At 47.8% G+C, this 26,708-nt stretch overlaps 1 protein-coding gene and 1 long non-coding RNA gene across 3 annotated transcripts in view; one reads left to right on the top strand and one right to left on the bottom strand.

The window, feature by feature from the left end:
• LOC132004079 (uncharacterized) overlaps positions 1-8,902 on the top strand; it is a 57,055-nt gene extending 48,153 nt beyond the window's left edge. Inside the window, exons 6-7 of one of the 2 annotated variants that reach the window (XR_009400414.1) lie at positions 5,533-5,626; positions 7,812-8,902. This is a non-coding gene — a long non-coding RNA (uncharacterized LOC132004079). Of the gene's footprint in view, positions 1-5,532; positions 5,627-5,747; positions 7,599-7,811 lie in introns of those variants that run through there. The other variant, XR_009400413.1, reaches the window with a different exon arrangement.
• Positions 8,903-17,044: 8,142 nt separating this feature from the next.
• Positions 17,045-26,708, bottom strand: part of SCPEP1 (serine carboxypeptidase 1) — a 32,783-nt gene continuing 23,119 nt past the window's right edge. Inside the window, exons 9-13 of the mRNA XM_059380599.1 lie at positions 26,140-26,233; positions 25,133-25,246; positions 22,989-23,126; positions 21,276-21,439; positions 17,045-17,653 (exon numbers count right to left, since the gene is read on the bottom strand). Coding sequence (XP_059236582.1) covers positions 17,591-17,653; positions 21,276-21,439; positions 22,989-23,126; positions 25,133-25,246; positions 26,140-26,233 — 573 coding nt within the window. The 3' untranslated portion in view covers positions 17,045-17,590. The remainder of the gene's footprint in view (positions 17,654-21,275; positions 21,440-22,988; positions 23,127-25,132; positions 25,247-26,139; positions 26,234-26,708) is intronic.

The following is a 26,708-nucleotide window of genomic DNA, read 5'->3' as shown; positions in this document are numbered from 1 at the left end:
ATTTTGTGGGGGTGCAGTCAGTTAAGCATCCAACTCTCGATTTCGGCTCAGGTCACGATCTCAGGGCATCATGAGATTGAGCTCCATGTTGGGCTCCATGCTGAGTGTGGAACCTGCTTACGATTCTCTCTCTCTCCCTCTGACCCTCCTGTGTGCTCTCTCTTTCTCTCTCTCAAAAAAAAAAAAAAAAAAAAAAAAAAAAAAAAAAAAATCAGGGTGCCTGGGTGGCTCAGTGAGTTAAAGCCTCTGCCTTCAGCTCAGGTCATGATCCCAGGGTCCTGGGATCAAGCCCCACATTCAAGCTCTCTGCTCAGCAGGGAGTCTGCTTCCTCCTTTCTCTGCCTGCTTCTCTGCCTACTTGTGATCTCTGTCTGTCAAATAAATAAATAAAATCTTTTAAAAAATAGTAATAATCATAATCCATTTTGGGGGGCAGAAGGCAGAATAGGTAAAATAAGTTTGTTCACGCGTTGACCATTGTCTGAACAGAGTGATAGGAGCATGGAGGTTCGTTATACTATTGTCTCTATGATTGTATTTGTTTGCGATTTTCCATAATATAATTTTGCTTAAAACGGTACCTAGGGGAAAACAAACAAACAAACAAACAACAATAACAACAAAAAAACGATACCTAGGATTTACTCTTTTCTGAAACCAGCTAGCTAGGCAATAGCAACAGTTCATTGAATTAAGCATTAACAACCGCCAATAAGGTTGTGAAATTTAAGGCAGGAGGCAGATGTGAATTAGATATCACCTGTATCACTTAGGATTATTTCAGTTTCAAGTGAAGGAAAATCTCACTCAAACTGGTTTAAGCAATTCATCGGATCCCAGAGGAAAAGTGGGAGAACACTTCCCCCTTCAGATGTTATTTGATACGGGGCTCAGATATGTCGTTGCTCTGGAACTCTATTCCCCATCACTTCGTGGCTCTGCCTTGTGCCAAGTTAGCTTCACCTGCAGGTTTCCTGAGGCGTCTCCTGAGGGTCACATCGGCTCTGCTCCAAGTGCCACAGATAAAAGGTAGCGGTTGCTGCTGGTGCCCCAGAGGGCTCTCCCCACCCAGGCACGAGTGTGCACACACTATATTGTACACCCTCGTATCCCACCATCATCCCGTGCAGCCCGTGCACGTGGAGGATGGCTTTCAACAAGTGCTTCTAAATGCTCCTTTGAATGGACAGCTGTTGGCTAGTGCACAGCCACGGGGTGAGCTGCCAGACTCAGAGGAGGAACTCCCCGCACCACCCCAGGGGGAACGGGCTTTCATTAGGACTGTCTGGTGACGAATGTCTGTTAATTCCATGGAGGATGACACCATTGGCAGGCCTCCCCAGGGATTAGCCTTTGCCAAAACCAAAAACAAAAACACCTTCTTCTGTCTGTGGAGTGACAGCAGCTAATGCTGACTGAGGGTTTATTGTATGCCCTTCACACTTAACCATCACAATAACCTTATGATTCGTTTTCTTAACATTTTATTTTTTTAAGTAATCTCTACACCCAGTGTGGGGCTTGAACTTAAAAACCCAGAGATCAAGAGTCTCATGCTCTACTGACTGAACCAGCCAGGGACCCCAATTATTATTATTATTATTATTATTATTATTGCTATTATCCCCATTTTACAAATGAGGATATTGAGGCACAGGCCACCTGAGTAGTAGTGACCTGAGCCAGTACTGAATCCAGGTAATCTGCCTATGACGTGATTCTTTTAACTTTCCTTCCTTCCTTCCTGTCTTCATTCTCCTCCTTTTTCTCTTTCTTCTTTTCCTTTCTTTCTTTCTTTTTTTTTTTTTAAAGATTTTATTTATTTGAGAACACGAGCAGGGAGTGGCAGGCAGGCAGAGGGATTAGTAGGCTCCCCACTGATCAGGGAGCCCAATGTGGAGCTCGATCCCAGTTACCCTGGAATCATGACCTGAGCTGAAAGCAGATGCTTAACCCACTGAGCCACCCAGGCACCTCTTTTCAACTTTTCTGCTTCCTGGTCTTAGAGATGCTTACTGGCAAGCACTCCTGGCTAAACACCAGTTTCAAGTTTTTCCTACTTCTCCAAGTTCTCTTGCAAGTCCACCTTCTCTGCCTGGCTGTTCCGTGTTTCAAGGTCCCATAGGATTCTTCCTAGGCCCCTCTCCCTCCTCACATTCTGGACTCTCCCTGGGCTTCTCATTAATGTCATGGAGTTCAGGGGTCATCAGTAGCCTGGGTAGCATTTGACTACATGCAACAGAAAAAGTGACTATACTAGTTTAACCACATGGGGGCTTTTTTTTCTAGGAAGACTGAAAACACGTGATGGGGGGCTGGCACAGCAGCTCTACAATGTCATCGTTGTCCCAGGGACCCTCATCCTCACGTATAGCTTGCATTTACATGCTCTTTTTGCCTTATGTCACACGACAGTTGCTCTGCCTCTAGCAAGTTTACATTCTGGGCCAACAGGGGAAAGACAAAAATGTACCCAAGTCTCATCTATCCCTTTGTATAAAGTATCCTGGTAGTCTATCCACCTACTTCTGCTCACCACTCACTGGGCAGAGCTGGCCATTCTGAGAGCAGCCAGGAGGTCGGGGAAAGTATCTTTAACTAGGCACACTGTCCTCTGAACAAATTTAAGACTGATGCAATGGAGAGAACTTAAATAGGTACAATGGAATATCATTCAGCCTCGAGAAAGAAGGAAATCCAGCCATTTACAACAGCATGGATGGACTCTGAGGGTAGCAGAAGAGAAATGCTGTATGATATCACTTACATGTGGAATTTTAAAAAGCTGAACTCATGAAAACAGAAAGTAGAATGGTAGCTACCAGGGATTGGGAGATGGGAGATGGGGAGACATTTAAGTTTACAAACTTGCAACTAGTAAGTAAGTTCTGGAGAGTTAATAAGTGGCATAACTCTCCAGATCATTCAACAATATGAATGAAGCTGTATTACAAGCTTCAAAGTTGCAAAGAGACTAGATCTTAAATGTTCTCCCCAAGAAGAAATGGTAATTACATGACATGAAAGAAGTGTTACCTCATGGATACTACAGTAATCACATCGCAATGTACAAATGTAGCAAGCCAACATGTTGCACACTTTAAATTTACACACTGTTATATCTATTACATCTCCATTAGAAAATAAGAAGAGAATAACTATTGGAAGGACAAGCAACCAGCATGCCACTGATACACCACTGATCCCAAATTGACAGTTCTATTTCAGACCCCTGCACAAACTGAAGGTGAATTCTGTCCCCTAGTGCCAGAGCATTACTATCCTCAGGCTCCTCTCCCCTAGGCCTACACTCACCACTTTAATGAGGGTCCAGCTTTGTTGATCTTTGACACCATCTGTTAAGAAGGCACACATTCTCTGCCCTTTCCTGGAAGGGTCTTCTTGATTCTCAAATACCTCTTCTTTTCTATTGCAAATCAAAAGCCTTGGTTCCTAATCCTTCTCTCTTTCTTTCTTTTTAAGTAGTCTCCACACACAACCCTGAGATCAAGAGTAGCATGTTCTACCAACTGAGCCAGCCAGATGCTCCTATTTGCATTATTTTAACAGTTTCAATCCGTCCTTCCTTCATTCATTTAAAGTAGGCTCCAGGGGTGCCTGGGTGGCTCAGTCCCTTAAGCGGCTGCCTTCGACTCATGTCCTGATGCCGGGGTCCTGGGATCAAGCCTGTATCAAGCTCCCTTCTTAGCTTCCTCTCCCTCTCCTTGCTCAGGCTCACTCTCTCTCTCACTCTCTCAAATAAATAAATAAAATATATTTTTTAAAAAAGCGGGCTCCATAAAAAATATAAATAAATAAATAAGTAAATAAATAAATAAAAAGCAGGCTCCATGCCCAATGTGGGGCTTGAACCCACGACCCCGAGATCAAGAGTCGCATGCCCCTGGGTCTGAGCCAGCTAGGCGCAGCTCTCCAGGCATTTTAGATGACCCTGGATGATCTGGTGAAGGATCATAAACTCAGTAAGATAGAGAAGAAAATCACAAGGATTAACATTTCAAAATATTATCTTGCTGTAGATAAAGAATGCCTGTGGCAGTCAATGTAAAGAGAATCTAACATAAAGACAAATGACATAAACCATTGTAAATCAGCTTCACAGAATTATTCTGAGTCCAGAAAATGAGAACTGTAACATTTACACAAGTATCTGGAAAGTTGTTGTTGTTTTATTTACTCTTGCTGATTTATTAGAAAAGGATATGACTCAGGAACAGCCAAATGGAAGGAATGCACAGGGCGGGGTATGGGGTGAGGGGCGGGGAGCTTCCGTGTCCTCCCTGGGTATGTCACCCTCCCAGCATCTCGATCTGTTCACCAATCTGGAAGCTCTCATCCCTGGAGAATTTTCTGTGCAATACTCTTCAATGAAAAACAGGGTAGGGCATGAAATAGAAACACATGATGTTTAAAAACGTATCAAAATTAAATTTCTGTAGCAATCAAAATCGGACAAGCTTATACTTCATCTCTCTAACTGATTTCCAAAGAGATAAAATGGGACAATTTTTTTTAAGGTGTCCAGTTCATGAGGTCGGGGTGGAGAATAAATAAGACAAATAATGCCTGTAAACACTTGGCCCAGCATTTCATATGGGGCAAGTGCTCAATCATTGTTAGTTGTTAGCACGGTATGGCGGTCAGATATGAAATTTTATTTTATTATTTTTAAAAAATATTTTATTTATTTGACAGAGAGAAATCAGAACTAGGCAGAGAGGCAGGCAGAGAGAGAGGAGGAAGCAGGCTTCCCGCTGAGCAGAGAGCCTGATGCAGGGCTCCATCCCAGGACCCTGGAATCATGACCTGAGCTGAAGGCAGAGGCTTTAACCCACTGAGTCACCCAAGCGCCCCAGATATGAAATTTAACACAATAAGGCAGGAAGGACAAATTTTTGTTTTGCAAAATTATTTCAAGGTCAAACATTTTTAAGAAAAAAAAATCATAAGAAACTTGTTTCACTTAATAAAACACCAAAGTGTCTGCTGATGACCTGATCAGAGTCCTACGCATCTCCTGCAAGACGGGAGAAGTCAAGAAACAATTCCTCAAGACCCTAATGAGATAATGGAAACGATGCCACCAAGTTTGGTTCCCAGTTAGGTTGATGCGGTTTGCCGTGTTGTTGGGGCATGGGACCAACAGCCAAGAAAGAATTCTCGAGACATCTTTGGTGCAAAACGGTGGTTTTATAGAACAGGACCTGTGGGCAGAAAGAGAGGTTGCTCTAGGACTGTGGGGAGCAACTGATGATATATACTTTGGGGTTGGGGAAGTAAGACAAAGGGAAGCTCTGAAAGGACTTTGATATGCTAAAGAAGATTCACCTAACTTGGGATGTCTGGCTAAGGTTGTTTTTTCCCTCCAGCAAGGCATTCACGTGAAGATGGCTGGGAGTTCCCTGGAGGAAGGTTCTACCCTGTCGGCCTCAAGTATTTGTCCATGGGCTACAGGTTATAAGGACATTTCATTTAATCTACATTTCTTTCTGCCTTTGTTTCCCATATCAGGTCCTGCTAAAGATCAAACAGGAACAGCTCTCCAGGTGATACAAAGAAGGCACGCCTGGCAGGAGGGTATCCTGAGAGATGTGTGGAGGAGGAGGTATGTGGTTTCTTGTCAAGACAGCCGCCAGAGTCTGGGAGGGACCGCATGGCGACGGGAAATCTGACATCACCAAAGTCCCAAATGACACTGGACACGTATTTCTCCCTTTCTTCCATAGGCTCCATGCTCCAACGTGATGCTGACAATTTAGTTCAGTGCAGCACAGATACATCTAGTGTTCTTTGTATCCAGGGACTTGGGATACAGAGACGAGTAAGACAACTTCTGTTCCCCTGAAGTGCTCTCCAGCCCGCTGGGGGAAATGGATAATGGTGATTGCAGGGAGTCCGTCCTTCGTTAGAAGCTGCCCCAGGTGACAGAGAGTCTTAGCAATCTGGGTAGGACATGGAGGGGAAGTCGGAGAGGACCTGTCCAGGTAGTTGAAGTTTTCTAAGATGGAAGACAAATTCATTTTAAGGCAGAGAAAGCTTTTAGTTCTGGCACATTCAACCTGTTATGCCCCAATAATGGGTCTGTGATTAAAGGAGCGAGACTGATATAAAGCGAAGGTCAAGCAAAGCTTTATTTCACGCCAAGCATCAAGAATCTAACGAACGTTCGGGGACGCACCTCTTACAAGAGAGGGCGACCCTTCTCTGTTTCATAGTCTAGCTTTTAAGGGCAAAGGCCATGTGGTCGGGCCTAGCCACGCACAGGTGACCAATGAGATTGTAACACACACAGGAAACTCCACAGTGATGCTAGGTGACCAGTTGAGTTACAATTGACCCTAGTAGACATTTGACCCAGCCTATTACACCTTGATTGGGATTGGCGCCAAAAAGGCTCCCAAAGGGCAGGGCCCATACTCCTTGGTAACCAGGGAGACAGTATGCATCCCCCCACTGATCAGATGTCTCCACCTGGCCTGACCCACCCTGTATCTGGGCTTTGTTACCTGTAGCTGATTTCTGGGACTTGTCTGCAAGCAAATCCCCTGGGGGAAGGGGAGCAGGGACAGTTTCTAAACAGGTCCTTACACAACCTCCAACCTGTTGATTATCTATACCCCTGCATGGATATAGACTTCCGTAATGTCCCAGCTGGCAGCGGGAGCCCTGAGTCAAAGTGCAGTTCCATGTGAGAAATGCCCTCTTTCCTGCTGTCGCTGAGGTCACTGCTCCCAGGGATCCCGCCACGGGGAACCTCATCTGCCATGAGAGCTGGAAAAAAAGTGGCACATGTAAGGAGCCCAAGTTTCTGGAAGGAGGAAATGTGGCACATTTTCATAAACAGATGAGGCAAAAAGTGGGTGTCATCATGGAATGTTGAAATCCCAGCCAAAGCAAGTGAGGTAGGTCGAAGCCTGCCACAGAGCCAACTCCAGGGGGCCCAGAATGCAGCTCGGGGGCCACACTTCACAATCTGGAGGAGGTCCGTGGGCTCCTTCCTCCATCCCTGCCCTGGAATGCCAGTCAGTCAGCTGTCTAATGAACAGGGAAGGCCTGCCCTGTACCGGGGACACCAGAACATCATCACAAGAAGCCTGAGGATTACAGAGTACAGGGAGAGTGCTAGGAAGGCAAGGGAGGGGACTCTTAACCTAGTCTGGGGGACCAGAGAAGGCTTCTGGGAAGGGGTTCTGTTTCCGCTGAGACCTGAAAGGGAAGGAAGGAGGCAGCCAGGTGGGGAGGGGCAGGAGGTTTGGCAAGAAGGCATGTGACGGTTGCAGTGCTGAGTGCTGGGGTGAGGAGGAGAAATGCCTCTTCCCTAGTTCTGGTTTTAAGTCTTTCCTGAAGACTCCTGGCCTCTGGCTCTCCCTTAGTCCTCCCCAGGGTGGAAGGGTGAGTTATTTGATGGGGATCTGTTTTGCGATGGTGTGGGTGATATGAGGCCAGCAGCTAGGAATGCCTGGGGGCACTCCCCTGGACCCCTACTCCTGCTGCTGGCCTCCCCTCCTCCCGGTGGAGGCCACCTGGCAGCCAGGCTGCAAGACACACCTCCTACAACCTATAGGGAACCTTAACAAAACCAGGTTTATTACTCACACAAGCCCTGGAGAGGACACAGTGGCCTCAGGACCATGCTCGGAGGTCAGGGGTAAAGAGAGGGCAGCAGACCTGGGATTCTGCCTTTTCGGGCTTGAGGATCGGGGTGGAGGGTTTCATGAGTTCACTCTTCACTGCTGAATTTATTTATTTTTTATTTATTTTTTTAAAGATTTTATTTATTTATTTGACAGAGAGAGATCACAAGTAGACGGAAAGGCAGGCAGAGAGAGAAAGAGAGAAGCAGGCCCCCTGCTGAGCAGAGAGCCCGATGCGGGACTCGATCCCAGGACCCTGAAATCGTGACCTGAGCCGAAGGCAGCGGCTTAACCCACTGAGCCACCCAGGCGCCCTTCACTGGTGAATTTAAAGCAAAGTTCTGAAATTCTAACGCAGTGCATGGCGATTACAGTCAATTGTACTATAAAGTTTCAAGTGGCTAAGAAACGTAGATCTTAACTGTTTTCACCACACACACACACAAAATTATGTGACATGACAGAAGTGTTGGTTAACGTTGCATAGTGTGATATATAAATGTATCAAATGAACATGTTGTATGCCTAGAGCTTATATAAAACTGCACATCAATTATATCTTGATGGAAAAAAGAAAAGGAAAAACTTAAAAAAAAAAACCACCTAAGAATGAGAATTAGAGCACAGGAAGGGAAAGGCAGGGTCCCTCACTGGGCCAGGTACGCAGGTCCCCCAGGGTGCTCTAGAAGGGGAATGTCATGGACTGGACGGGGCGGCCTGGCACGTGCCGTCTGCATGTGTCGCCAGCAGTGCATTATTGGAGATGGAGGTCTTTGAGAGGGAAGCCTTGAAATTCGAAGCCTTAGTTAATGGCAGGCGCTCCTGTGACAATCTAAAACGCTACCTGTCAGGCCCTGATGCTATGGTATCATTCAAAGTTTAGAGCAGGCAACAGAAAGCTCTCTCAGTGTTTTGGGTAGAAAAGGGTTGACCAGGTATCCGTGCTTTCGTCATTGGAAAGACTGGAAGGAGGGGAAGAGGGGTTCAAGGAAAAGGTCTCCATGGGAGACTCCAAAAGCCCAGAAGAAATGGCCCCTGAGTGGAGCTACTACTTCCCAGCCCTCTGCTGGGCTGCTAACTGAACACAGACCCCCACAGCTGCAAGTCGGGAACCCGGACACCTCAGTCAAGACGCTGCCACAACAGCCTGTTGTTACGCGCCAAAAATGGGTGCTGGAAGGTCGCTGCAGAAAAGTCTCAAGTCTCCACACGATGACTTGGCGGCAACAGCAAAATCAAAAGGGGCTGCCATCACATCTGCACCTGTTTCCAACCAGAAGCCTTGCTACAAAGGAGCCTGTGCTACAGTTTTTGGCTTTCTGAACTCTGTCTTCAGAAAGGAGCCTTTGACGGTGGGCTGGAGGTTGGAAGAGTTGAGCCACGGTGCATCACAGTGGGGTACACACACTGGTCTCCATTTCTTGACTGGGTAGATCCAGTCTAGCATAGGTCCTGGATCTCAGGATTTGGTTTTTCTTTTTCTCTCTCTACTGGGATGAGTGGAAGGCGGTGTCTGCTCTACACATGCCACCTTTCCCTGAAATGGGCTGGTCCAAGGTCAAGAGTGGGGACTGTGAGGTAGCAAGTAGACTGATTCAAACACTGAGCTATGTTCTTCAATCTATTCAATCTATTTCAGTCTTCTTACCTGCTGACTTTGTTCTTTTGTTTTTTGTTTTCAATTGTTTCAGTATGTGGGTAGGGAAGAAGAATACAATTTACAGGGTCCTCCCAAAAACCCATCTTCTAATATGCTGCAAAGAGCAAAGAGCTGGGGGTAGAGAGACACAAAATGAGACTGAAGAGGATGATTCTGTTAGGTCTTCTGGGTTTACTTAAGGATTGTGAGCCATGAGAAAGCATTGGAGAAGCATATCTGAAGGGATGAGCCTAAAGTCAAAATGCATTAGCCTAAAGTCAAAATGCCTGGGTCCCTCAGCCTGATAAGCATCTGCCTTCGGCTCAGGTCATGATCACGGGGTGCTGGGATCAAGCCCCGTGTCAAGCTCCTTGCTCAGCAGGAAGCCTGCTCTGCCCCTTACCCCTACTCATGCTCTCTCTCGCTCTCACTCTCAAATAAATAAAATCTTTTTAAAAATGCACTAAATGGACAAAGAAGCAAACAAAGGAGAAAATCATTGTAGGAAGTACAAAGACTTGGTTTCCTTATTCTGCCCCTCATGGACTATGTGACCTCTGGGTCTCAGTTTCTTCATCTGTAAACTGGACATAATTAAATCTTTATCTTAGGAGAACAAAAAGGGGAAACTGCTTAGGATGGCGCTTGCCAGAAAAAGGTTGAATCTGAATCCAAATCTGACACTGTAATCACTAATGAAGCAAGTTCACAAAATGAATTTGGATGAACACAGAGTAACCTAAAGCACCCTCTCTCTGGGACCAAACCCCCAGCAATGAGTGTGTTGGAGAGTATTTGAAACTTTACACGGTGGTTCCACACCTACATTCGGGAGTTGCCACTTACAGCCGCGGGATCTCGGCCAGGTGATGTGATCTATTCAAGCCTAGGTGTTCTCTTCTTTAAAATGGCACCAAATTAGGGCGCCTGGGTGGCTCAGTGGGTTAAGCCGCTGCCTTCGGCTCAGGTCATGATCTCAGGGTCCTGGGATCGAGTCCCACGTTGGGCTCTCTGCTCAGCAGAGAGCCTGCTTCCTCCTCTCTCTCTCTGCCTACTTGTGATCTCTCTCTCTGTCGAATAAATAAATAAAATCTTAAATAAATAAATAAAATAAAATAAAATGGCACCAAATTATTGTACTTCACTTCAGAAGCCTGGGGGAATTAGATGTGAAAATCCACACAAAACATCTGGTATAGAATAAATGTTCTGTGTTATCTGTTGTTGATCTGGACCAAACCGTCAGTGGAGCAGCAGGCATGAGACACAGCTCCGCCCTTCACGGCAGGAATGCAGTGTGGTGCAAAGTGAGTGGAAGCAATTCCTACTATTCCTCCCACCTGTGAGATGGACTGTGAGTCCGGCAGATGTCAAGACAGACGGAAAACAGCCCAGTGAGCTCACTCTTCCACCACAAGAGTGTGGGGAGTGAAGGGAGTGAGGAGAGCCTGCAAGGTTGTGTGATCACCATGCTTTCTCCACGGACCCTGCTCCTGACAAGAAGCGATCTGAGGTGAAGAACGACAGAAGCAAGTATGAGAAGACGCAGTGTCGACCCACCATGACAGCCAGCTTCTAAATGATTCCCGATGATAGTCCAGTGCCGGGCACCCATGCTCTTCTGTAATGCCCTCTGCTGCAGTGTGGGCTGGACTTGCTGACCTGAGCTTGCACCTGAGTGCATGCTTGTGATGAGCTAGACTGTCGAGATCAGTTATACAAGACGGTGATCTTGATCTTGCCCGCACTCTGACTCCTCTCTTGCTTGCTCTGATGAAGCAAGCTGCTGCACCGTGAGCTGCCCTAGAGAGAGGTTCCCAGGGCAAGTAACTGGGGGAGGCCCTCAGTCCAACAGCCCAGGAGGAACTGAATCTCGCCGACAACCTCCTGAGTGAGCTTGGAAGCACATGCTGCCCCATTGCTGTCTCGAGGTCTTAACTGAAAGCCCAGTCAACACCTTGCTGGCACCCTCGTGAGAGACCCTCAAGCACAGGACCCAGCTAAGCCATACCCAGGTTCTTGACCCACACAAGCTATCAGACAGTACACATTGTAAGTCACAGTCTATGAATAATTTATAATGCAGCAATACAGAACTAATACACCCAGCAAATAAGTCCCTAGGTCTCTCCTGACTTCGCTTTTTTACCAAAGTGCTTGGTTCGTCCTGCAGCAGGAAACACAACAAAATCTGAGTGTTTCTGCCATTAGTAGGCCACGGGGAATATGTCTCCAGTAATTACTGCCCAACCAGTGAGCATCCACTTCCCTCAGGCAGCAGACACACTAAATGGGTCACATAGATCCACAATATCCAATTTTCCTGAATAAGAACTAAGTGGAAAATCTAAGAAATAACCAGATGAGCTGGATGGGGAATTAGAGGATTCCCATAACCTCATTCAGACAGATGGAGGCACCAAAAAGGAAACGTGAACATGAGAAACACACACAGAAACCGAAACTCAAGAAGTTAATGCGAGATACGAAAGATACATGAGGAAAATTCTTTTGAAGGTTTGTACTAGGAAAGTCGAAATACTTTGTTCCGTCTCAAGGAGATTAGAGCAAACACAGAGTCCAGGAAATGGGAAACGAAGAAGCAGACAAGGAGACTTCGGTCAAAGGTGAAACAGCCGCTGCCATAACTGAGGAAAAAAAGGAGAAAGATAACTAAAGAAAACGAAAGCGCTTTAGAAATGTCAAAACCTGACCAAATTTGGGGCACCTGGCTGGCTCAGTTGGAGAGCGTACGACTGTTGATCTCAGGGTTGTGAGTTCAAACCACAGGTTGGGTGTAGACAGGACTCAAATAAATAAAGCGTAGGGGTGCCTGGGTGGCTCAGTTGGTTGGGTGTCTGTCTTTGGCTCAGGTCGTGATCCCAGGTTCTTGGGATCGAGTCCCACATCGGGCTCCCTGCTAAGCGGGGAGCCTGCTTCTCCTTCTCCTTCTGCTGCTCCCCCTGCTTGTGCTCTCTCTCTGGCTCAAAGAAATAAAATCTTTAAAAAAAATAAACTTAAAAAAAGAAAAGACCCCCAAAATTGACCAGAGTTTACCAGAAATTGAAGTATAGTGATGTTAATGTCGTCTTGTTTTCCCACCTCTTTTTTTTTTTAAGATTTTATTTATTTACTTGATAGCGAGAGAGTGAGAGAGAGCATGAGAGGGGGAGGGTCAGAGGGAGAAGCAGACTCCCCACTGAGCAGGGAGCCCAATGCGGGACTCGGTCCCGTCCCGGGACTCCAGGATCATGACCTGAGGCAAAGGCAGTCACTCAACCAACGGAGCCACGCAGGGCCTCTTTCCCAGCTCTTTTTAAGATATAATTAACACAGTGTGTGAGTTTTAGGTGTACACTGTATTGATCTGATACATTTATAAGTTACAAAATGATTAGCACCATGTTAGCAGGTAGTAATCTGCTGATGGCAGTCTCCATTAAAAGCACCCAGAATGGGGACGCCAGGGTGGCTCAGTTGGTTAAGCATCAGACTCTTGATTTTGGCTTGTGTCATAATCTCATGTGAGATCATGCTCCCCGTCGGGATCTGTGCTTAGCACAGAGATTGCTTGAGACTCTCTCACTCCCTCTCCCACTGCCTCTCTCCCTTCACTCTCTCAAACAAAAACAAAAACAAAAACAAAAACAAAAACACAAAAAAGCTCACTACATTATCGGGCAAAATTAATTAAAAACTATTCACATCAGTGTACCATCTAAAGTTACCAATCTACAAGATTAAACAAAGACGTGTCCAGCGTCCAGGTATCAAAATTAACTGTTTACAAAAGTAAAAAACAAACAAACAAACAAACAAAACAAAAAAACCCAAAACCCAAAGTCAAATTGGTTTCAAATTTCTCAGCAACAGCTGAGGCCAACAACGAAGGCGAGATGTGACCCAGGGCTCCGCATCTGATTAAGCTGCTGCTCACAGGGACAGAACAGAAAGGCATTCTCACACAAGCAGATTCCAGTTGTGGGAACTCTGAATCTAACTTATGAAATCCGTCAGGATTCGACCAGAGAAGTGGAACCGTGTGCGTGCACGCGCGCATGTATGTACGTGTGCATGCGTGTGTGGGGATTTGACTCATGCAGTGTGGGAGCTGGGTAGGCAGCTTTCACAATGTGATGCTGGGGATTGAGGGACACAAGGCTACCAGTCAGGAAGGGACGGTAGAGAAAGGAAAAGAGCACTCTGGATCCGGTGAGCTGGAGTCCATGAGGACAGTCCCTGGGACAGAAACTCCTGTCATCACAGAGCTAAGCACACTCACCTGGCCCAAGAGGCAGAGACGCTCCAGGAGGATCCAAGAGAATGTGAAGCCGTGGCAGGCCTGGCTTCGGAGGGGCTGAGGCGGCAGAGAAATGACAGCACTTTGAGCTAAAATTGGCTGCTGTCTCATTTCCAGCCTCCGAATCTCCATGAGAATCTCTAGTCTTGTGGGCCGTTCTAATAAAAAACATACAGGAAAGATAGTTCTGGAAAAATATAATTTGGCCTCGGCAAGTGGAAACATTACAAAGTCCCCACGGTCCATCCCTTTCCAACTTGGCACCTGGATACATTGCCTTAAACCACACTTACTCTCCAAATAACGACAGTCCAGAACCACACTTGTGTATAACACAACACAATATCCACCATACGGCCAAAACCACACTGACCTTCTCCCCAGAACAGCACCAGAGTCCCTGGTTTGTCTCTGGAGAATGGGCATTCTTTTCTGAGCTGGTTCATACTCCCTTTTTGACATCTTGATACTTAAATACTTACACAGAATGTTATTTATTATGAGCACATCTTAAATTAGAAAATAAAGAATTGAGAGATTTTTAAAATTTGGTTAATATTTATTAAAATATATTCACATCACCATAAGGGAGAAATACTCATACTATTACAGTCTTTTCTACAACAGGTCATGAGGTCACGGATCGTGTTTGTAACTACCATCATTCACCACTTACTCCTTATTCCTTTGTCCTCAGCAAGCACCTCGGTTCATCATAGTTCCTCACCTGGTGGAATGATCCAAACCTCTGTGGAAGGTGTGAGCCATTACCAGTATAAATTGGGTTATTACTGTTTTCCTTTTACTTGAGTCAGAGGCTATGGGAATGCTGTAAGGTACTGCAAAGGATCTCTGGCATTCTCCCTCATTATCCCTACTGTGTAGTAACAACCCAATTTCCCTTTGATAGGATCAGTCACCCCAGCCTGTCCTATGCCTGTTTATTCAGTGCCCAAAGACACCAGATGGCAGCTTCCAACTCCACTTCAAGGCAATCTTTGCTCTTGTGTCCTGGGGAAAGCATTTCTCCCTTTATAACTAAGACTTCTAGACCAGTAGAAGCTCAAGCTGTAGGAATGAGAAGCAAAAATTTGACTACCGGATCAACAGGGCTGATAGGGAGAGGAGCAACTCTTTATTTTTGTGCCTTGATTCCCAGACTCCCAGATCCAAGGTGCGGGAGAAGCAGGATGCCGACGGACAGACAGCATGTACCGCATGCTGAAGGACTTGGCCTCGGCCCTGCGAGGGATCCCCACCAGGCTGGTACCGTGGTTGCTCACTCAACCACGTGTCAGGGCAGTTGCTTCAGAATGGTGGGGGAACATGGTAAAACCAGTGAATGCCAAGAGCATGAACCCACTTCTGCATTCCGTGTGCTGCGAATACCATGATGGCGGATGGCACATTCTCTAAGGCCACAGATGGCAGTTTTGGCAGAGGCATTGTGGGCAGAGACGGCGTATCTATGTCCCCAGCAAGTGTCAGTTCCAGTAAGATCAACCCGCTGCCTTTTTCGTAATGAACGTGGTCCCATGTCATTAACCTGATACCGGGTAGCTGGCTGATCCCTCCAGGCACGGGCACCGTTGTCAGGGGCTCAGCGTTGTCCCTTGCGCTGGCAGTTGAGGCACTCGGCAGCAGCTGTAGCCAGGTCAGTCTTGGTGAGCACGAGTCCACTGCTGTCGCTATGGCCACTTCGGTTGGCACTGAGCCCACAGGTGTTGCTGGGGAAAGAGGCTGTTCCATGTCCACGGAACGGGCGATTCTCGCCATCTGATTATTAAAGATCTTCCTCTACCCTTTGGTGAGCATTCACCTGGACAGAAGTCTGTCCTCGTACCTCTTCCTCAGGCCTTGTGATTTTTCAGTTGTGTTCCTTCCAAGTCCAGCTACCCAGCCAAATGATGCCTTGGTGTGGACCCTTTCTTCGGACCACCTCTCCTTTCCGGCAAAATGAACAATCAGGTACCTTGTTCCAAGTTCTGTCCACTGGGAGGACTTCCACTCTGTCCACTCCCAGGTGATGCATGCCCACCATGCAGAAAAATCTGTAAATGAAGCCCCAGATGTCCTTCCCACGTGAACTGATCACAGAAAATTTCCCATGAAGGCATGGCTGTGGGTTGAGAAAGAATGTAATATAGCAGGAGGAGGGCTTTGGGCATTGTGGAATTGGTGCTAGGATCTTTTTTTTTTTTTTTTTTTAAGATTTTATTTATTTATTTGCAAGCAGAGATCACAAGTAGGCAGAAAGGCAGGCAGAGGGAGAGAGGAGGAAGCAAGCTCCCTGCCAAGCAGAGAGCCCGATGCGGGGCTCTATCCCAGGACCCTGGGATCATGACCTGACCCGAAGGCAGAGGCTTTAACCCACTGAGCCACCCAGGCGCCCCTGGTGATAGGATCTTAAGGCAGTAGAAGATTCATTTCCTCAGGCTGGGATGGAAGGGCTATGTCTAGTGGCAAAAAGAAAAAGGTCAGAGGTCTCTAGCTTCACTGGAATCTGCCAGTGTGCATATCCTAATGTTCAAACTCAGATCTCTTCCCAACTAGTACCCTAACTTCTTTCCCTCTTTTTTTCTTTTCTTTCTTTTTTTTTTTTAAAGTAGGCTCCATGCCCAGCATGGGGCTTGATCTTAGGACCCTGAGATCCAAAGTCTCGTACACAACTAACCAAGTCAGCCAGGTGCCCCCTAACACCCTAACTTCTATGAAAGCAATCCTGTGAGGTTGGGAATTCAACTGTGTTCTAATTCAGTGCCAGAAGGACTCACAAGACTCAGTAAGTATACTTACAGCTACCTTTTCTTCCAGCAAAGGACCCAGCAAAAGCAGCAGTGGGGTCCAGTGGGACCCAGCATAAGCCTGTCACATTCTTCCATGTCCAAGGGCACACAGGAGTGCTTTCTTCCCAACAGCGAATCATGGTTAAGTGCACGGTAGCCCTGCCCCAGCAGCCCTGCTTTAATCTCAGGTCTGAGCCCCGGGGAGGGTCATGTAGACTTAACCCACTATTTCTTTTTTTCTAATTTAAATTCAATTAGCTAGCATATAGCACATTATTAGTTTCAAATGCATAACCCGCTATTAACACTCTGTTCTACTGGAAGGCTCTGGGTTTGGTTTTCAGTATCTCAACCCCACAACCACAAGACAGAGTGTTTTTTTCAGGGTTGTCACAGAGGCTATGACCTCCCTTATGCAGACCTTAAAAATCCTGACTTTTAAGTTAAAGACATCATTTTCATTTTAAAAAGAGAAGTTATAGTTCTTTGAATAAACCATTGTGCCTTTAGGAATCTACCATATGAAAATAAGGAGGATATGTATAAAAATATAACTGTCAAGATGAATCACCAGAGCACTGTCTCTAGCAGACAGACCAGGCGCTGCTCACAGGAAACCGTTGTGCCTCATGGCACATCCACGAAATGGAATGTTCGGCAGCTATTAAAAATGTCACAAGAGAACATTTATTGACATGAAGAGGTGATGGGACAATTGGTATGTATGCCAGGTAGTCAGACAACATACAGTAATGATTCCATTTCTGTAAAAAATATATATGCATATATGGAAAAAAAAAAAGACTTACAAGGCTGGACAGTGAAAGGGTAACCGAGCTTGTCCCAGGGAAGGGAGTAAAAGGGTATTTATTCTGTTTACTTGTATTTCTTTTTTTTCCCCCCATAAATCACGTCATTTTGTAATACCAAAATGTCAACCTATTTCAACGCTTCATTTTGATTAAAACAAATCCATCGGGAAAAAAATGGGAATTCTTCAGAAGCAGAAATGATTTCCAAGTTGCCGCGGAGACAGCGAGTGTGTTCTCAGGAGACGTGGGCGGGAACCTTCACACTGACAGGCAGGCAGGGTTCCGTCAGGCAGGCGGGGTTCCATGGGAGACGGGCAGGAGGCCGGTGCTCCTCCAGTGTCAGGGTCCTGGCTCTGCCTCCCGTGCCCTGGGGCGGAGCAACTCACCGCCAGTCCGTCCTACTCCTGCTGAGTCACCATCCTCATCATCTTCAGAGCCATGTCCCCTTGGTCAGAAGGAACCTAGAACCAAACAGTCTCCTGAGCCCACACTCCTGGTTCTGGGTTCAGGGGCGATATCCTGAGACCCCGCTCCCAGGAGGAATGCGGGCTCCGCAACAGCAGCCTAGGAGGACATCGCACCCGAGTGCACCCCTTACGGGAGGGTCCCTTCTGTGGAATGACCCCTGTGCAGGACAGAAGCTTGTCAGACTGCAGGGGTCTGAAGAGGTCAGCATTTAGGAAAGACCCTGCTGCTCCATTTGGGGCTGATCTGTTGATTCATTTATTTTTAAAGAGGGATAGAGAGCGCGCAAGTGCAGAGAGGGGTGGAGGGAGAGGGAGAGAGAGAGAGAATCCCAAGATGACTCTCCGAGGAGGTCAGAGCCTCAGCCGGGACTTGGTCCTAGGACGGTGAGATCAGGACCTGAGCGGAATTCAAGAGTCAGACACTTAACCCACTGAGCACCCCCCAGGAGTCCCTGCTGATTTCCTTATGAGACCCGTGCTTAAGTTACCAGGACCTAGCCTGTTCAAGGAAGAGCGGAGGTTCTAAACAATTTAAAGGATTCTCTGGGACTGGAGTACAAAATAGCCAAGAGGGAAGCTAATAGCAAATCTGTCAACAATACAACAAACAAACAAGATGCTTTGTTTGGGCGGTACCCTATTTTGGTATTATTGTTATTATTCAATTTTCTTGTGTTTTTCCTTTAGATTTTTCAGGTAGGTTCCACACCCAGCGTGGAGCTCAAACTCATGACCCTCACATCCAGAGTCACACACTCTACTGTCTGAGCCCGCCAAGTGCCCCATCCCTTAGATTTTTCAGATAATTCCTTTATAAACTGCCTCCCTTCCCATACACCATGGAAAAGGGGAGGGACAGCAACCTCAGTTTCTCCCCCACAAAGATGGGCGTCCTGCTGATGGTCCCAAGTTCTGAGAGCCCATGGCTCCATGATTCTCCACAGCACACTGCTGTCCCTTAGGTCCCCTGGAGGCACAGGCACAGTGGGGTATATCAAAAAGACATTTCATCAACTAAAGGGGAAGTGGTTGGGGGTAATTTAATAACAGTTTCCAGGAGCTATTTTAAGGCTGCCCCAACTGATGTCTTGCTTCTCTCGGTGACAAGCCAGAGGAAATGGGCCTGAACTCCGGCACACATGCTCTCCTTACCCTGAAAGCCCTAACAGGGAGGCACCTGGGTGGCTCAGGTGGTTCCGTGTCTGCCTTCGGCTCAGGTCATGATCCCAGAGGGTCCTGGGATGGAGTCCCAAATGAGGCTCCCCACTGAGGTGGGGAGCCTGCTTCTCCCTCTCCCTGCTCCACCCCCCTACTCTCTAGCACTCTCTCTCTCTCTTAAATAAAACCTTAAAAAGAAAAGAAAAAAACCCGGACAAAATGTCCTCTTCACCCTGGGTGCTGCTGCCTTGTTCATGGTCTCTCCACATCTAGTTTCTTCAAAGGGCAGGCTACTACCTCCTTCCGGTTTCTGAGAGGAAGCTATCTTCCACCCGCTCACTGCACGTTCATCTGCTCCACCCCGTCCATGCTGGCTTCTGGGCCAGCCACAGCCCTGAAAGCCCTTGCCTCGAGCTCCACGGATACCACTCTGCCCGAATCCCCGCTGACACTTCCCTCCTTTATCTGAGCTAGTGGCAGCTTGTGACACTGCCGGCCCCTGGCGACTTTGCGCATGTCCAGGTCCCTGGTCTCCCTCTTCCTTTTTTGGCTGCCCTTTCTCAACTCTCATTTGTATGTCCTTCTTTTACCTCCTGCCTCTTTTTTTTTTTTTTTTTTAATTTGACAGGGACAGAAGGAGCACAAGCAAGGGGAGTGGCAGGCAGAGGGAGAGGGAGAAGCAGGTTCCCCGAGGAGTAGGGAGCCTGATGCAGGCAGCACTCAATCCCAGGACCCCCGATCATGACCCGAGCCCAAGGCAGACCCCAACCGACTGAGCCACCCAGGCACCCCACCTCCTGCCTCTTAAATACTGGTGTACCCAGGGCCTGTCCCCAACCTTTTTCATACTCGACTCCCAAATCTCAGTCTCCAAGAACAAAAATTGGACTCCGGATCATATACACACAGTGTATTCAGTTGCCTTATGAGCGTCCCACTTGCCGGTTCTACAGGCAAACAGGTACCAAGTCCAGCCAGTTCTCCCTTCCGACGCTTTATCAGCTCCCTCTACTTCTCTTCCTCCTGGATTACTATAAGAGCGCCTTAGAGGGGCGCCCAGGTGGCTCAGTTGGTTAAGCATTTCTGCCTTTGGGTCAGGTCACAATCCCAGGGTCCTAGGATCAGCCCCACCGCATTGGGCTCCCTGCTCAGCTGCTGCTCCCTGCTCAGCTGCTGCTCCCTCTGCTGCTCCCCCTGCTTGCGTGTGCTCTCTCTGTCAAATAAATAAATAAAATCTTAAAAAAAAAAAAAAAAGTGCCTTAGATTGGTTCTTTGCCCCAGTCTCATCCCAGGCCCTCGGCTGCTAGAATGCTGTTTCTTAGACTAATGTGGCGATTTCACTCCTTTAAGACCCTCACTGGCACCCCGTTGGTTTCAGGATACGTGTGAGCTCCCTAACAAGGACTCCCCAGCCTCATCTCTCCCAGTGCCCCTCCTGAGGCTCTGGACCTGCCCATGCGCTTCTCCTTGCTCCTACACCTCCTCCTAGCCTAGCTAATACCCCTAAGGAGTTGGTTTCTGGAGAGGGCACTTTAGTTCCTGCTGAAATGTCTCTTAGCATCTCCTCGGCCATCCAAGTAAATACACTGTGTGGGCTTGATGTACAAATGGAGCTTACAGACGAGTTTTCTAGCCAGACCACAGCCCCTCAGCCCCTTCTCTGTGGAGATTCTGTCCTAAGCACCAGGGGGCCAGGCAGAGAGAGCGTCCCAGAAGGCACCTTACCACCCCTTCCAATGAATCTCCTCCAGGAAACCACTGTCCTGGGAAGAAGAGAGACCCTGCATTTAAGCGGCCAGACCAAAGCCTCACCACAAGGGAAGCACCTGACCCCTTGGGTGCCTGTGCAAGTGTCTGCATCCGTACGTGCACACACATGTGTATTTACAGTGGATTCATCCCTCCAGAATCTCCCTCAGCCTGTGGAGAGCTACTCAGTCAACCTACGACCTAAGGGGAGATAGTGTGTTCACTTGGCACATGAAGACCGCCTCATCTTTGCACACAAAGCCACTTCCAAACTGCAAATCTGGAAGCTACTGCGGCTCAAACACTCCTCCGTACCTTGTCCCATGCATTGCAACTCAGCTTTCTAGGGCGCGGAACTTTGGTTTTCGCTCCCCAAAAATGTTAGGGAAAGACAATTTCTCCCTTCTTCCCCCAAGACAAACAATTAAGAAGAAAGTAACATTAAACTCATTTGAACTAAAAAATCAAAGATAGAGAGCTCAGCTTAATGCTCTCAGAAGGATTTAGCTTTTTTAAATGAGACTCTCTAGAGCCGAAGGAATGAAGCACTAATAGTAGGACTTCAGTAGAGACCTGAAAACATTCCCCAAACCAAAACACTTCTTTTAAGACCAATCCGGGCACTGCACTCATGCATCATCAATCACTCGTGGCCTCCCTCTCAGGGCAGCTAAGAGTCCATGACCAAGGCTGAGGGACACGGCCTCACCATGTGCCCAGCTCTGAGGATCCAGTAGAAAGCCAGGTTCTTGTAGGACTTGACGAAAGCAGACGTTTCCGAAGACTTAGGGTCACTGTACACGGCCTTCCACTTCAGCTGCTTGAATTTCGGCAGATCTGCCCACTTCAGTTTCCGCACCCAGGCCTCCTGACCTGGTGAGAGGGACAGAGCAGGGCCTGGCATCAATAGCTGGTTGGGGTAGAAACAAAAATCTAGATCCCACCGCTTTCCCTTTCCCAAACTGTAACATGCATAGAACCCATCCTGAGATCTGGCTTAAATGCAAACTGGGAGTCAGTAGGTCTGGGGAGGGCCCGAGACTCTGCCTTTCCAGTGAACTCCCAGTGATGCCCAAGATACCCAGAAGAAACCTAAATGCTGAGAAGCCTGACTACGTTTGCCTCTGCCTTTCCCACCACTGATGCTCTGAAGGAAGGAAACTGGGGACCTCTGCAGGCGGTAAGACTCTCTGGAGGACTGTGAGGTCTCAGGGTGGGGAGATGCTAACAGGGATCCCCTGGGCAGGTCACGGAAGAAACACAGACCCTTTCAAAGTGGCCTTAGTGCCCTTGGCTTACAACTGGCGGAAATATTCAATCCCACTGACCTTAAGAGGTGCGTCATTGACCTGTCAGACCAGGTGCCTCGATTTACCTGCTGGTTCTGAGAACCTGCCTCTCAGTCCTTACCTGGCCCTACTGAAACAGAACCACAAAGGCCATTTCCCTCGGGTCTTCAGGTTTAGAGCCAGCAGGGTTTAGTTCTAATTCAGCCTGCAGAGCTTACCACCTACTGGGCCCGTGACAAAGACTCAACTCAACAGTGCTTTGATCCCATGGCCAGGAAAAGGTCTCCCTTTCTATTTTTGGCAGGAGTAGGTGTAGTGTGTTTCTTAATCATACATAAGGGCCTCAAAATCTGGCAGGCCCAGGCTTCTCTAAGGGGTCACCATGATGAGGGAGCAGGAGGCTAGCCGAGGGCAAGCAGAGGCTGACACCCTGCAAATGCCCGGCCCCCCACCCCCAGGCAGCATCTGGGACACATTCTTCAGGCACTCCTGGCTGCCTTAAAGCTAAGGGAAGGAAAAGCATATGATTCCCTAACAGAGATCACAGTCCAGCAAGACCTGCGCTTCCCTCAGTTTACAAATGTTTTCATGATTTACAAGAAAAAAGCATTCTTAGCAATCACCTCACTACCAGAAGAAAAACTCCCAACTGTCTTAATGTTAATGCTTTACTAGAGGGAGACACTACTTGAACTCGACAATAGCAAGGCCTCCAATATCTTGTAGGTCCTCTATAGCATACAAAAGTTTTGAAAATCTCCCCCCTTTTCCTTACCCCCAACTCCAGAGTATATAATCAGCCACACCTCAAAAGCCCAGGGCAGCAGCTCTTTCTGCCCATGGGTCCTGTCCGTGTACTTTCAGAAAATCACCGTTCTGCATCAAAGATGGCTCAAGAATTCTTTCTTGGCGATCAGCTCCGGACCTCACCCCACCAAACCTCACCTACATTCAAAAACTGTGTCAACACCTCTGTTCTCTTCAAAGAGGTCATGCAGATGACTGGAACATAAAATGGCCTTCTTCCTGGCATTTCAACGTCACCAGCCCGAAGAGTGGCATGTCTGGGGCCAGTTCCCTTCCAGCTCAACCTACCGAACTGTCTCCATGGGCCCCTCAGAGTGCTTTCCTACCTATGGTGTCCACGATGAGATCGAGCTGTCCATTATAGATGGTCACGTTGACGCCGGCTTCCAGCAGCTCGTCCACGATGCTGATGACGGGCTTCATGAAGTCCCCCTCCATGTTCTGGAAGACATTGGCAGACTGGCCTACACATGAGGAAAGAGAAAGAGGTAAGTGCCAGCATAAAGGGCACCTTTCAGACCAGAATATCCTGGGCTCCGGATATAAGTAACCACTGTGCTTCACCTAACAAAGGCTGAGCCCAAGTGCTTCACCAACAGGGACCAGCCAGTCCAGAAATCCATGCCCTGAGCCAGTCACTTGAAGCCTAGTACCCACGCAGATAGAGCTTGTTAGGCTGGTCTTCTCAGGGAACAATCTCTGCTTTGGGGCACATGTTAGTTTCCCTCCTTAGCTAAGTAACACCAGGGCCACACTGTAAGTCCTGCACAAGTGAGGCCACCCTACTAATAAACCAAATCAGACTCAAAGCAATGTGGAGCCTCCCCACCAGGGAGCCACAGCGAGGACAAGCCCCAGGCAAGAGAGGAGATGGTTGACACCACACCCCTGGCAGATTCCTGACCATCATCTGTGACAATGAACCCCACAGTGACACCCCACAACGACAGCAGCTACTACCCTTTTCTGTCCTCTAGTCATTGGGTTAAGCAAGCACTTTACAAACAACATCGCATTTCCTCTTCACCAATCCCGGGAGGTAAGGGGTCCTAACCTGTGCAGTGGTTAAAGCAGACGAGGGTCCAAGAGGCTAAGAAACATGCCCACAGTGACAGAGCTGGTCAGTGGCAGGTGGGGCTGTGAGCACAGGCCTGGCGGGCTCCACAGTGTGTGCGGAGCCTTAACTGCAAACCTGAGCTCAACACCCTGGGTGTGGGTATCAGCCAGCCAGTTTGTCCTTTCCCAGACATAGCTGGAGCCACAAAGAGTTTTCTCTATCACTCATCGTCTGCCAAAATGTAATCTCCTTGCCCGTCCAGCTGCACAGGGCGGGGAGGGTTCAGGGAACCAGAGAAGCTGGCGCTGGAGAACGCAGTCACAGGGACCCATGAAAGGGGCAGTGCAGAAGAGGGACTCTTGCAGACTTGACCTTAGCTGCCTTCCTGTGACCTGTAACGGCTCACACCCCTATTCTCAGGGCCACCCGGCTCCCCGGGGGGGGGGGGTACTCCCTGAAAGCTCTGACATTGGATTATTTTTATTTGATCTAATTAACTCCCTCCAACCCCACCCCCATTTCTAGAAAACTGTAAGGGGTGAGGCAGAAATGAAGACACCGGAGCTGGGAGGAGTCCTCTGCGAACTGTAATTTGGGAGGAGGGCCCGTGTACCCTGAGGAAGCCGGGGCTGGAGCCGCATCTTAGCCTCTCGGCAGCTGTCAAGGGGCTGCCCTAGAAAGGCATCGCTTTGGGGGAGCTCACACATAAAGGAAGCCCTCTTCAGCTTGGCCTGTCTCCCCTCCAGGGATCTGGGAGTCCCACTGGCTCACAGCCTCCCTATAGGACTGAGTTCTGATCTCTGGTCCTGTTTTCTGAAGACCAATAGTTCCTAATACGGCCCCCAGAACAGAAGGCAGTAGACCCTGGAACTACATCCAGCATGAGGAGGCAGGGGTGGGGGGTGAGGGGGACGGAGAGGGGGTGGTGCAGAGGGGGGCTGGCCAGGGAGCTGGTCAAAACCCACCCCAAAGGACCTTGGTCTGGAAGTCACACCCACAACCCCCGGTGGCTTTAGGCTTGGCTTTTTAATCGCACATGTTTTTTTGTTGTTGTTGTTTTGTTTTGTTTTGAATTATGGAAAACCTCAAACTGATAACAAACAGTCAGAAGAGTGAGAGGATTCCAAGGTGCCCACAGTCTGGCTTCAACAATTCTCAACGCCCACCCCATCCGCTCATTCCCCTCCCCACCCATTTCCCTACCAAGGTCTTACTCTGAACCGATTTTGGCAGGTTATTTACTGTCTGTGCATGTGCTTGCTCACCTATAAAACGCGGCCAGTAATGCGGTCCTATCTGCAACCTGTCCTCACCATCAACAAAGCCCATTCTTCAAATTCAGGCCTCTAAACCCGCACCTCTACTGCTCCACACCCCACAGAGGGCCCTTTATCAGGTCGCCGAAGTACCTACCTCCCCAGGAGCAATCCTCAGGAATAATTTTGAGCTTCTTCCTGATGGGACCATTCATGAGCTGACTCAGGGAGTCCTGCTGGAGGTGTCTCACGTAGCGCTGGTAAAGATGAACTGAAACAAACTGGCACGTGGTGAGCCAAGGGACTGGAAATACCACCCAGAGAATGTCTTCCCCCGAGGCTGAGACAGTGTCTAAGAGGGAGGTTTTCAGCTGGAAAATGGAAAGTGTCACCTTCATTCACCCCAGATGGAGGAAGAAAGCCAGAAAGCCACTGGAAGTGTCGAGATGCTTTATAAATTTTGATCGCTGCACGTTATGTATTTTGGGGCCATTGAGACTATCCAGCACAGCCCAAGGCAGTCAGTTGAGACATGGAATGTAGAGGCTCCCGCAGCCTTTATATAAAGACCTATGGAGGGAGGACGCTGGGGCGTTTAGCATCCTCAGCAAAGCTGGCTCAGCTGAAGGACAGCTCAGTCCAGCTTTCAGAAGGACTGTAATGTTCAATGGGCGGAAGATGGTTTCCAAACGTCAAAAACAAGTGAAAGTAAAAAAAGTAAATAAAATCTTTAAAAATTAAAAATTAAAAAAATTAAAATACAAAAATTTAAAAAATTAAAAAAAAATTAAAAATAGTTTAAAAATTAAAAAAAGAAAAACAAAAAGCAAGCGAAATAAGCCAGATGCAAAAGACCACCCACTGCATGGTTCCATTTAGACCAAATGTCTGTTTCTAGAAACACAGACAGATCAGTGACTGCCTGGGGCTGGGTGTAGGACCGGAAACCAACTGCCAGGAGACACAGGATCTTTCTGGCATGATGGAAATTTCTGGAACTGGACTGTGGTGATGGCGGTTGAGCAGCTTTGTGAATACACTGAAACCTACACTTAACATGGGTGAATTTTGTGGCATGTAAATTATGTCACTGAAGTTAAAAGAATTTATTCTCTCTTGCATGGAGATGGAGACAGGGGTCTTGCAATGTCAATGTTCACTTACCTAGGGGGCTCTGGGTGAATTCTAGGCTCGACTTCACCACAGACGTGGGAGTGCTTTTAGTTAAGATGTTATAGAAGTTCACGCCATCTGTGTTCTGAAATACAGAATGGTAATTGGCTGTTTATTTATCTATTAACGAAACTGCATAATAGAGAGGTAACTGGCTTTCCATCTTATCCGAGAACAGCTTGAACTTTGTAACAATTTGCCAGGACCAGAAAGAAATGCAGCTCTGAGGGCTGAGAAATGCAGCTCTGAGGGCTGAGACCGGCTGTCAGCCTGATCCTGGGGCAGGGGGAGTGAGCAGTTTTTCCACATGGAGCTCAGATGCTGGAGAAAACCAAAGGACCGCCTGTTATTCTACACGGAGAACAGGGCCAAGGAGGGTCCTGCACACTCATCCTCAGCTGTGCATTCTTTTGTCCTGGCTCTCTGGGGGCAGAATGTTGCCTGGCAAGAATTCAAACATTCACTTCTGCAAGACATCATTTCTCAGGATGACCATACATTCGGTCAAGAGACAAGCGGGTCTGGCAGGCCTGGGGTGGTTTTCTGACCTCATCACTGAT

The sequence above is a fragment of the Mustela nigripes genome, chromosome 16 (assembly GCF_022355385.1).
Source record: "Mustela nigripes isolate SB6536 chromosome 16, MUSNIG.SB6536, whole genome shotgun sequence".
Taxonomy (NCBI): domain Eukaryota; kingdom Metazoa; phylum Chordata; class Mammalia; order Carnivora; family Mustelidae; genus Mustela; species Mustela nigripes.
Note: the sequence above shows the minus strand (reverse complement) of the source record. Positions and strands in the feature narration are given on the sequence as shown.